Source organism: Pelophylax lessonae (genome assembly GCF_965119305.1).
Source record: "Pelophylax lessonae genome assembly, chromosome: 11".
NCBI lineage: Eukaryota > Metazoa > Chordata > Amphibia > Anura > Ranidae > Pelophylax > Pelophylax lessonae.
In genome coordinates this window covers 27,956,961-27,969,460 of record NC_138778.1, presented here as the reverse complement: position 1 = coordinate 27,969,460, position 12,500 = coordinate 27,956,961, and the positions used below count along the sequence as shown (strand labels likewise).

General features: G+C 42.7%; 1 protein-coding gene across 3 annotated transcripts in view; it reads left to right on the top strand.

Annotated features, from left to right (window-relative positions):
• Positions 1–12,500, top strand: part of XYLT2 (xylosyltransferase 2) — a 35,083-nt gene that overhangs the window by 13,827 nt on the left and 8,756 nt on the right. For 2 of the 3 annotated variants that reach the window (XM_082272011.1, XM_082272009.1), the window contains exons 4-8: positions 1,279–1,481; positions 4,110–4,190; positions 6,971–7,187; positions 7,290–7,466; positions 10,895–11,157. In XM_082272011.1, the coding sequence (XP_082128137.1) occupies positions 1,279–1,481; positions 4,110–4,190; positions 6,971–7,187; positions 7,290–7,466; positions 10,895–11,157 (941 nt within the window). The remainder of the gene's footprint in view (positions 1–1,278; positions 1,482–4,109; positions 4,191–6,970; positions 7,188–7,289; positions 7,467–10,894; positions 11,158–12,500) is intronic. The other variant, XM_082272010.1, reaches the window with a different exon arrangement.

Sequence of the window (12,500 nt, the reverse complement as noted above, 5' to 3'; positions counted from 1 at the left end):
ATGATTTAAAGTGGAGCTCCACCCAAAAGGGGAAGCGCTGCTTGTTCGCAACCCCCTCCTCCACTGCCACATTTGGCACTTTTTGGGGGGCAGGGGGGAGCGGGTACCTGGTTTGACAGGTACCTGCCCCTGCTTCCAGGTAAGATCGCCGATAGATCTACGAAATTTCCGGCCCCTCGTATCCCTTCTGCTGCTTTCTGGGACACACACAGGTCCCAGAAGACAGCGGGACCATTCAGAAAGCAATGTGGGACTCTCGCATGCGCAATAGGAAACCTTACCTACAATGCCAGCGCCTGCACCCGAAGCTGATTGACAAATCAGCTAGGGCTGCCAACATTGCTGGATCCCTGGACAGGTAAGTGTCCTTGTATTAAAAGTCAGCAGCTACAGTATTTTTTTTTTTTAAACAGACTAGAGCTCCATTTGAAGTCCAAGGAGGTACATTACATCTCCTGGACTTACCTCTATTCTTTATATCTGACAGGTTTGTTTCTCTGCCAGAGAAATTCTGTGGGATCTGAGAGGAGAGAAGCACACAGAGCAGCAATGCCTGCTCCTCCCTTCTGCTGCCCATTCACAGAAGACTTTGTATTTTCTGAATATGTTCACATATACCAAGGCTTATGTGATTGGGCAGTAGGAGGGGCTAGCATAGCAGCTGCATTGACTCTACTGTTGAGATAAGGATCATCTTCCAGCTCCTGGAAATAACAGCAGTAGGCGTATTCCAGGAGTACTATAAACCTGTCAGATATAAATAATAGAGATTAGCCCAGGAGATGTCGTGCACCTCCATCGACTTAACTCGTAGTGTTCCCCCACTTTTCACAAGTTCTTGGAATTTAGCTTTGAGTATCAGCCAAGGTCAAGTTTCATCCTGTGGCAGTGCTACTTTAGAGCAGCTGAGGGAGGAATTTATGAATCGAGCTGTTACCCTGTAGTAGATCTGTTTCAAAAAGTGCCTCACTACTCCTGTTTAGAATTGCTTTTCTGTGCAATAGAATTGATAAATGTGCCCCTCTGACTTTTAAAGGCATCTTACTTCTTTCCCTAATGCAGTAAGCACACCTGACCATTTAGTGTATAGCAATGCATAGATGGGAATACACATTGGTTGTGGTGTACTGTGTTGTGTGAAAAAAAAAACAAAAAAACAATTGTTTTGTTTTGTGGAGGGGTGTTGAGAGCCCATAGAAAGGGAATGGGCCAATGCAATGCCACATGCATGGAACGAAGTGAATGTGCCTTCACTAATTATTTATGTCTTTCTGACAGCGCTCAAATTACCTTCATAATGAAGCTGTCCAGTTGGCACAGCATTATACGAACATTCGGGTAACCCCGTGGCGCATGATTACTATCTGGGGCGGAGCCAGCCTTCTCACCATGTATTTGCGCAGCATGCAAGATCTGCTTGAAATGTCCGACTGGCCCTGGGACTTCTTTATCAACTTAAGTGCCACTGACTACCCAACCAGGTAAGTTAGAAAACACTCTAAAGAAGATCATTTTTATAATACAGGCTTTGTTTTGCAAATGTTTCATACAGGGCAAAGGATTCCTAGAGCACTGTGGGTTAGCTAAAGAGATAGCACTTGGCAGTAGTGATCAACCGATTATCGGCAAAGCTGATATATCGAGGGCTGATATGCACTTTGCCCGATATATTGGAATCGGCCTTTTGATTTACCGATATTTCGGGAATGTGCTTGTACCGGGGTGATGCCTGCAGCTAGAGGCATCACCCCGGTACCGGTGTCCATAGCCGATGGTCGGCTGTCTTGTAATGACAACCGATGTGGCTGAGAAGCTGCTCTGCTCTCATTCCAAGGAGCGGGTCCCCCCTCCCCTCCCGCCACCTTCCGCGGGTCTCCCGTCCCGCCGGGAGACCCGGGCATCCTACCTTTACCGCCGCCGTCTGACCGGGTCTCCGTTTCTTTGAATTCGGCACCGCCGAATTCATCACTTCCGGGTACTGGCGGCGCCGAATTAAAAAAACAGCATTCAAAACAGCCAAACTTGGCGTTTTTGAATGCTTTTAAGTGCAGAGGAGGGGTTTGGGGTCTTTTAGACCCCCAGATCCCTCCACCACAGTACCTGTAGACATTAAAAAAAATACAATTTTTTTTATTTTTTTTTTAATTTCCAAAAATATCGGCCGATATCCGATGACCAAAATATCTGTATCGGCGGTAAAAAAAACAATATCGGTCGATCAATACTTAGCATTAGTCATCTTACAGGCAGGAGCTTGAACCATAAAACTTAGAATGGAACCACTAAAGGATGAGTTATTGCTCTGACTAATGCCTCGTACACATGATCAGATAATCGTACAAAAAAAATCGCTTTCGAATTGATCGCACAATAATCTGATTGTTGGTACACAGCTTTCGACAGCCGATCACGACATCTTGAACAACAAAATCCGAAGGGACAAACATGAAAACATTTTTCGTTTGATAGCCTAGCAAACATCAATCGTTTAATCAGTACAGTATGTGTTCGCTGAAAATCGATAGACAAAGACCACACATGAGCAGAAACATGAAAATAACCCAGAAAAAGCCTGGCTGCCATTGTTTTGTTTTGCATTATTCCATACGTAGCTACGCAATCAGAAAGCTTTTCCAGAATCGTACAAAAAAAAAAAATCATACCTGTAGTGCGCATTGTTTCATTTGATTCTAGTATTATGCAACAAAATGCGAACGCTAAAGGCCCGTACACACGTAGCGATTGTCAGCCGTAAATATTCGGCCGCCGAACGATCGGCCGATTGTCGGCTTGTTAGTATGATGCTTCCGACAACCGACAGCGACTTTTCGGCCGAACAGAATCGGGTGTGCAGGCTATAAAATTTTTGTTGGCCGTCACCAGAACGGCCGATTTTCGCAAGTCAGTACAGAATTCGGCCGACAAACAGCCGATTAGCAAGACTGGGCATTCTCAGAGAAAAAAAAAGACAAGGAAAGTTAACCATCACATGACATCACTTCTGCAGTCGGCTGTTGTTGGCCGACAAAATTCGCGTGCAGTCTTTTGCAGTTTTCAGCTGACAAGACAGCATCGGACAAAAGACGGCCGATCGTTCGGCCGACATTCGGTACGTGTGTACGGGGCTTAAGTCGTCCGATAATCTGATCGTGTGTAGGAGGCATTATTCATTTCTCTGGGCACCCCTCCAACCTATTGAATTCAGGTGCACACAGCTAACTCTATTATTAACCACTTCCAGCCCAGGCCTATTCTGGCACTCCTCTTCTACATGTAAAAATTATTATTATTTTTTTTTTTATTTTGCTAGAAAATTACCCAGAACCCCCAAACATTATGTATGTTTTTGTAGCAGATACTCCAGGGAATATAATGGCGGTCGTTGCAATTTTTTTTATATCACACAGTATTTTCACAGCAATTTTTCACATGCAGTGTATATCCCCATATCTCTCTTCTTTGCTGGAAAGCCAGAGATAAAATTGACCGTAGTGGTATCCAGACTGCAGCCCTTTGCTTGCCTTTTCCCTGGCCCTTGGGACACTATACCTCCTACTAATACAAGACCCTATTCTGCCCACTGACACAATTCATGGGCCACTATTGCTCCTAAAGATGGGGCACTGCTCCTCCCCCCTAATACAAAATGTGGAGATATTTACTACCACTGATGCCAGGAAAATTTCCAGTCCCACTGGCCACAGTCTGACCCCCCCCCCCTAAAATCTGAAGGACAATAAGCTGGCTCTTTGTTTAGAAAGTTTGGAGACCCCTGGTCTAGAGCAAAACAAGCCGATCACCCTTGCAGTGCAGGCACTGCCCCAGTGCAAGGATTTGCTTGTTTGGTTTGTTTTTTTTAGTTGCCCGAAGTTTGGCTTTAAAGCAGACTGTGCAGTGAAAATGTGTTTATATATTGGAGCCCCCTCTCCTGTTTTGAAGAATTTCAGATTTACAAAAAAAGAAAGTTATTGACTATACTCCCCTTATCCGTGGCGTCCACCCGTGGAATTCTTTGCAGATGTTCCTTGTGTAAATGGCTTGCTGTAACTGAACCTTGTCAGGGTGTGTTTGGGTTGTCGTGTAATTTCAAATGTTTCTTCTGTATACAGGACCAACGAGGAGCTCGTCCTCTTTCTATCAAAATACAGAGACAAGAATTTCCTCAAGTCTCATGGCCGGGACAATGCTAGGTAAGATTTCCTGTTTAGATAGCAAAGTCCTATATCTTGTGACAAAGAAAAAAACAAATATTTCCCAGAACTTTTTGTCACTTGAAGTGATTGTAAAGACTCAGCTTTTTTATTTTTTTTCATTAAATTAAAATAGTAAAGATGTTACACTTACTGTCTCTGTGCAATGGTAGTGCACAGAGCAACCCCTAACCTCTTCTGAGGTCCCCCACCGGCACTCTAGGCTCCTCCTCGTCTGGGTCTGCTTCCATAGCAAGCTTTTTGCGTTAGTGGCACACGTGCAGGTTTGCTCCCAATATGGGCTATGCGTGTCCATAGACACACACACCATGGCTTGCCCCCCCCCCCCGCTTCCTCCTCAAAAGATTTGATTGGCAACAGCAGGGACCAAAGGCTGCCTCTGTGCCTGTTAGGAGAGAGAAGGGGCACAGTGTGGCACTTGTACCTCTTTCCATTTATCAAGTTGCTAATTAATTTTTTTAATTTTCCGTATGTTATTCCCGACCTAATGATGTCATCAATGCAGGCAGATCATAGCTAGTGGGAGGGGCTGGCAGGGTGCTGTGTGCATTACCTTGAAGGGTGGATGTCAGTCTGAAGGAGTGGGTGTTCCTAGGTAGGCTGTTTTTTGCATACAGACTGCCTTGGGTAATGTTCTCATGTGATGCTGGACCTCCATGATTGAAGAAACTTGAAGTGAAGTGATTGAAAACTCAACATTTTTTTTATTTCTAGAACAAAACTTGCCTGCTCTTTGCAATAAAATTGCACAGAGCAGCCTTGAACCTCCACCTTGGGTCCTCCCGTCAGCACTCCTGGCTCCTCCTCTTAGTGTGCCACCATAGGAAGCTTCCTCCTATTATAGCACATCTGTGAACTCCATCCCGAGCCAGGCTACTTGTGTACAAAAATGCAGACCGCACGCCTCAGCCCTGCCTCCTCCCTCCCCATCACAGGATTTGACTGACAGCAGCAGAATACAATGGCGACCATTGCATTAGCAAAGCCTGTGAGACCAGGAAGTGAGAGGAGAAGGCTGCTGCAGGCGGGCACAACGCTGGATCGAATGAGGACCCCGGTAAGTATAAGGGGTGGTGAGGGGGCGATACTTTTACCTTGACCACTTGAGGACCAGGCCTGTTATGGCACTTTTTGTTTACAATCAGTATTTTTTGCAGGGAAATTTCATAGAATCCCTAAAATATATATGATACTTTTTTTTTTTTTTTTCTTCAAGTGGGGGCCCTAGAGAATAAATTGGTGTATTACTGTATATTTATATAATGTGTGTGTGTGTGTGTATATGTATGTGTGTATGTATATATATATATATGTGTGTATATATATATATATATATATATATATATATATATATATATATATATATATATATATATATATATATATATATATATATATATCTCTATCTGTATTTGCACAGAAGTTTTTCAAACACAATTCTTTTTTGGGAAAAAATACACATTTTTTAAATTTAAAAAAAAAAAAAAAAATGCATAACTGAATTCTTTGGAAAAATATAAAGGATGATGTTACGCCAAGTAAATAGACACCAAGCGAAATTGCGCACGCCCCTGCAACGGCAACAGATGATGTAATTTTTACTATCTATAGGCGATACTTTTAAAAGTCTTTTCAGGTTACCACTTTAGCTTTACATAGGAGGTCTGGTGCTAGAATTACTGCCCCATGATCTGACATTCACAGTGATACCTCACGTGTGGGGCGATTGCTGTTTGCGTGCATTCAACTTTGTGCGTGTGCACTGGAAAATGAGGGGCGATTTATGAAAGAGAAATGTTTTAAATATTTGTTTTGAATTTTGGCATGGTCATTTTTAAACTTTTTTTAACACTTTTATTGCTGTCACAAGCAATGTAAACATCCCTTGTGACAGCATTAGGCAGTGACGGGTACTCTTTACTCTCTATAAGACTCCAGATCCCTCCTCTGCCCTTCAAAACGTTTGATCACAGCAAAATTGGGGTGATCAAATGCTTTCCATTCCCAAAAATGGCGCCATTTACATCTGGGGAAGCTGGAAGTGATGTAAGGTCATCGCTTCCAGGTTCCTAATACCATAGAGATGAACAGAGGGGGTCCGGTCTTTGCTTCTATTACGCCGGCAGAAGCGCAGGCTGGTCAGTCGAGTGTCCGGTGAGATGGGACAGCCCGATGATGCTTTGGCAGCAAGGGGGGGGGGTTAAAAGCAATCCAGTGGCTGGTTGGAATGTGGATCGTTTTTACAAGAGAGCCAACCGTTTGCTGGTTGTGCATTGAAATTAAAATTTTTGGTACCGAAAATTCAGGATGCACTTCTCCGAAACCAAAATTGATGGCTAATAAAAGATAAATATATATATATTTTTTAACAATTGTATTATGTTATTTTTTTTTAAATTAATATCATGAATTTAAATGAATGTAAATTTATTGTCAGCCATTATCAACATCTTTTTTGAAGTGGTGTTAAAATCCTGCTTGATGCATTTTTGGTGCATATTTGGCAAACCGCATCAAAAATGAACCCGCAACGAATGAAGAGGCTAGATGATGCTGGACAGCCAAGGAAGAAGGTGCTTTCTATCTGACTTCTGATAATGCACATTGTAAGAAGCTCATAATGAGCAATGAAATCTAAACCATTTCGATACAGAAGGAGCACAATTGTGCAAGACCAAAGCTAAGGCCGGAGTTCTACTTTAAGCCATAGACTGGTGTTTGTAAAGAATGTTGCTGATTCAGCTGATGTTAATTTCCAGATTCATCAAGAAGCAAGGCCTAGATCGCCTTTTCCATGAATGTGACTCGCACATGTGGCGTCTTGGTGAGCGGCAAATACCAGAAGGCATTGTGGTAGATGGCGGCTCTGATTGGTTCGCTCTGACCCACAAGTTTGTGAAATATGTGACCTACACGCAGGACGTCCTGGTGTCGGAATTGAGGCGATTCTACAAGTATACTCTGCTGCCTGCTGAGGTGAGTAGTTGTGTGTGTCTGGATGGATTTGTATTCCTGTTTATCTGAACTTCATGTATCGTTCTCATAAAGCCGCACCTGACACCCTTCTCTCCCCTTCAGTCCTTCTTCCATACTGTCCTGGAGAACAGTCACGACTGCGACACCCTTGTCGACAATAATCTGCGGGTGACTAACTGGAACAGAAAACTGGGCTGCCGCTGTCAGTACAAACACATCGTAGACTGGTGCGGCTGTTCTCCGAATGACTTTAAACCACAGGATGTTGTACGGTTGCAGGTAATCTGGAAAAGAAGAGTTATCTTCAGAAAGGGAAAAAAAAAAAAAATTTTATATATATATATATATATATATATATATATATATATATATATATATATAATAAATTTTTTTTTTTTTTTTTTATTGTTCGCCCTTGCCATAGCATTATTCTTTTTACCAAAATTAATATTTTTGGCTAGATAACTACTTAAAATTTAGAACGCAGTCTGAGAAACCCATGCATGTTCAACTTACACTGCACTTGCAATCTGCAGTAGGTGTCAGTGTTGCCGACATCGCAAACACAATGCATTTAGTACCATGTGATCTGGTTCCCCTGCATACTTTATAAAGTAGTCTGTGCACTACTTTTGGTGCGATTTCATCCCATTCAAATGATTGGGCTGAAATCGCACTGCACCTGGATTACATGTGAATCGCACAGGACCGCACAGTGCATTCCTGTGCAATTTGTGGTGTGAACCAGCCCTATTTTCTGAAAGAGGGCCTGTTGAATAAAAAGATAAGTGTCTTTTTTTTTTTTTTTTATATTGCACGATATTTGGGCAACTTATATCAAACCTAGACGTTTAGAGAAAAAACATGCGTTCAAAATAACCTTAGTGCACGCATCTGTGTTTCGATTGCCTTTGAGAGACGTGTGGTGAGGAGATGTTATATCACCTCCTAATCGCCTGCATTAACCACTTAAGCGCTGCAACCATGTGCATTGCATGTGATTGTGGGGCGCTTGCAGAGCAGCCCCATTCACTTAAATGGATGACGCTTGGTGGGGGACAAGATATAATTTTGTCCATGAAGCAAAGCATTGCAGCCGCGGCATGTGTACACCCCTGGCTGATGCCTCTGCAGCTAAAGGGGGAGGCAGTAAAAACTCAACTCGCCTACAGAATTTTACCACCCCTCAAAGAAGAAAATGCATGACCATTAAATCCAATGGCATGCTTCACACCGGTCAGTTGCGTTTTTAAAAGTGTTGCATATTGCATTTTTGGTGCATGTTTGCTGTGTGTTTAATCACCACCCTGCACGGCCGCCGAAGCCCCGATCAAAGCCGCATTCGGCTCTGATCGGGTCCCCATGTAAAAACCTGGAAGTGATGTCATGACATCACTTCTAGGTACTCGGTGCCAGATTTAAAAAAAATGACAGCATTCAAAACCGCCAAACTTGGCCTTTTGAATGCTTCTAAGTGCAGATCCCTCCACAACAGTACCTGTCCCAAGTAAAAAAAAAATAATGTTGTACAAAAATATTGGCAGATATCGATATTCAATGGCCAAAATATCGGTATCGGCAACGAAAAACCTATATATATATATATAGGTTTTTCGTTGCCGATACCGATATTTTGGCCATTGAATATCGATATCTGCCAATATTTTTGTACAACATTATTTTTTTTTTACTTGGGACAGGTACTGTTGTGGAGGGATCTGCACTTAGAAGCATTCAAAAGGCCAAGTTTGGCGGTTTTGAATGCTGTCATTTTTTTTAAATCTGGCACCGAGTACCTAGAAGTGATGTCATGACATCACTTCCAGGTTTTTACATGGGGACCCGATCAGAGCCGAATGCGGCTTTGATCGGGGCTTCGGCGGCCGTGCAGGGTGGTGATTAAACACACAGCAAACATGCACCAAAAATGCAATATGCAACACTTTTAAAAACGCAACTGACCGGTGTGAAGCATGCCATTGGATTTAATGGTCATGCATTTTCTTCTTTGAGGGGTGGTAAAATTCTGTAGGCGAGTTGAGTTTTTACTGCCTCCCCCTTTAGCTGCAGAGGCATCAGCCAGGGGTGTACACATGCCGCGGCTGCAATGCTTTGCTTCATGGACAAAATTATATCTTGTCCCCCACCAAGCGTCATCCATTTAAGTGAATGGGGCTGCTCTGCAAGCGCCCCACAATCACATGCAATGCACATGGTTGCAGCGCTTAAGTGGTTAATGCAGGCGATTAGGAGGTGATACAACATCTCCTCACCACACGTCTCTCAAAGGCAATCGAAACACAGATGCGTGCACTAAGGTTATTTTGAACGCATGTTTTTTCTCTAAACGTCTAGGTTTGATATAAGTTGCCCAAATATCGTGCAATATAAAAAAAAAAGAAAAAAAAAAAAAAAAAGACACTTATCTTTTTATTCAACAGGCCCTCTTTCAGAAAATAGGGCTGGTTCACACCACAAATTGCACAGGAATGCACTGTGCGGTCCTGTGCGATTCACATGTAATCCAGGTGCAGTGCGATTTCAGCCCAATCATTTGAATGGGATGAAATCGCACCAAAAGTAGTGCACAGACTACTTTATAAAGTATGCAGGGGAACCAGATCACATGGTACTAAATGCATTGTGTTTGCGATGTCGGCAACACTGACACCTACTGCAGATTGCAAGTGCAGTGTAAGTTGAACATGCATGGGTTTCTCAGACTGCGTTCTAAATTTTAAGTAGTTATCTAGCCAAAAATATTAATTTTGGTAAAAAGAATAATGCTATGGCAAGGGCGAACAAAAAAAAAAAATTATATATATATATATATATATTAATATAATTTTTTTTTTTTTCTCAGAATAGTTTTTTTATAGTTTGTTTTTATAATATGTTTAGAGTGCAAAAGAAACAAAAACCGCAGGGGTGATCAAATACCACTAAAATAAAAAGCTCTATTTGTGAGGAAAAAAAGACCTCAATTTTATTTGGGTACAGCATCGCGTGACTGTGCAATTCAGTTAAAACAACGCAGTTCCATATTGCAAAAAATGGCCTGGTCATTAAGGGGGTAAAACCTTCCAGAGCTGCAGTAGTTAAAACTGTACAAAAAAAATGCAGCCACGGGTGTTTTTATGCATTTCAGTGGGGATGTGAGTTTTTGGCACAGTTTTAAACATGCACCATGCAGCACTTTTTACAAATGCAATTGACTGGTTGGAAAAATTCCATAGGATTTTAATGGCCATGCATTTTTCTTGCGCTTTTCTTCTACGCACCAAAAACGCAACTGCGTTGTGGTTTTTATGCGTTTTTTTTATGCGTTTTCAATGCATTTCAATAGGAAGGTGCATATGAGTCACATGCGTGCTAATGTCAGGCAACCAGAAAACACACCGGGAAAGTGGCAAAAATACATATATATGCGTTTTTACAATGGAGCAATGTGAAAGTGGAGTTACTATGTGGTTATGTTTTCAACTGAGCTTTCAAGCCATCAAATGGCTGGTGTGATAACTGATTCATGTGCAGCTCCATGACAACTGCAGATCAAACAAAGGCTAAGATGGCCGCTTCCCTGGCTGTAAAGGTGGGGAGGGTTTTAGTTCTGCTAGTCAGGGGATTCTTTTCTGCTTTATACACCTTGTAGTACATTACATGCGACTTTTTCTGTTTCTCACTTTGCTCCTCTTCCTCTTTTTTAGCAGCTCTCCCGGCCAACTTTTTTTGCCAGGAAGTTTGAGTCTTCGGTGAATCAGGAAGTCCTGGATATTTTAGATGCTCACCTGTTTGGCGAGCCGGTTCCCGGCACTCCAGGTCTTAAAGGTTACTGGGAGAATGTATACCACAGCTTGGAGGGACACAGAGCTCTTACAGACGTCACCATGACTGCTTATGCATCGTTTACACGTTTAGCCCTGCGAGAACTGCAGAGTCCTGAGCAGCTGAACAAAAAGAGACCCTGCAGGTTTGTATACAGATAGGGGGAGATTTACTAAAACTGGAGCACTCAGAATCTGGTGCAGATGTCCATTGTAGCCAATCAGATTTTAAAGTGTTTGTAAAGCTTTGTTTTTTTACTGAAATAACAGACATGTTATACTTACTAGGGATGCACCGAAATGAAAATTCTGGGCCGAAACCTAAAATGCAGGATGCCTTTGGCCGAAAATTATTTTAAAATGGATAGAACAGGGGCATACACCAGAAACAGGCAGCGACTTTCACCTGTAGCTGCCACCCTGTCGCAGTATATGTACTGTGACGGGTTGGCAAGAGGTTAATTTAATTACCAATGGTATTAGTATTATGCAGCATGAGGGGTTAATGTATTGCCACTGCTGGTCACTGATGCATTAGTGACCGACCAGTGGCAGTTAATGAACCCCTTTGTGCTGCATTAGGGCAACCAGTGTCAGTGTTAATTAACACTGGTTGCACTGACACTGGTTGCACTAATGCAGCACAAAGGGGTTAATTAACTGCCACTGGTGGGTCCCCTGCTGGCGCTCCTTGTCTTCATCCAGTGCCCCCACAGACTATTCCTGTGGGGGACAATTATGGGGCCTACTCTCGAGCCCCGCTGCCCTTTGTCGATCGACACAGACGGCGAGGCACGCCCCCGCCCAAAGAATTTGTTTGACAGCAGCAGGAGCCAATGGCTCCCGCTGCGATCGATCTGCCTTGTGAGGAGGAACAGATTTTAGAGAGCCACTGCTCTCCTGCACAGTGCTGGATTGCAATGGGGGGGGGGGGGGGAGATTCCAGGCACAAAAGTTTTTTTTTTTTTTTTTTTTTTTTCCTGAATGCATGCAGGTATAAAAAAAAAAAAAACCCCTACGGCTTTACAATTTCAGCTTGTTCAATTAGGCTTTGACACTAAAACCTGGAAGCTGATTGGTTTCTATGCAGAGATGTGCCAGATTTTGCTCTCTTCAGTTTTAGTATATCTCCCCGCTAGTGCTGATAATTCAGTAATTTTTTTTTTTTTTTTTTCTTTCATCTGTTACCAATCCTTTAGCTGCTTTTGGTTCTGGGTGAACTGTTATCTGTTTTCAGCAAGAATACCTGAAACCTCTTTGTAAAAGGACCATCTAATTTTGTCAGCGCTACTTGTAAGGCCATTCCAAATCTACTCAATTCACACTGCTGCGACTGCAAAGTCGTACGACTTTGCCCTGCGACTTTAATTCTGACTGGAATGTTATTTAGGGGCCTGTACAAGGGTTGAAATCTCAAGTCGGACCAAAGTAGTGGAGGAACCTTTTCCAAAATATGAGCCACTTGTGTGGCATCAGTTACGACGACTCT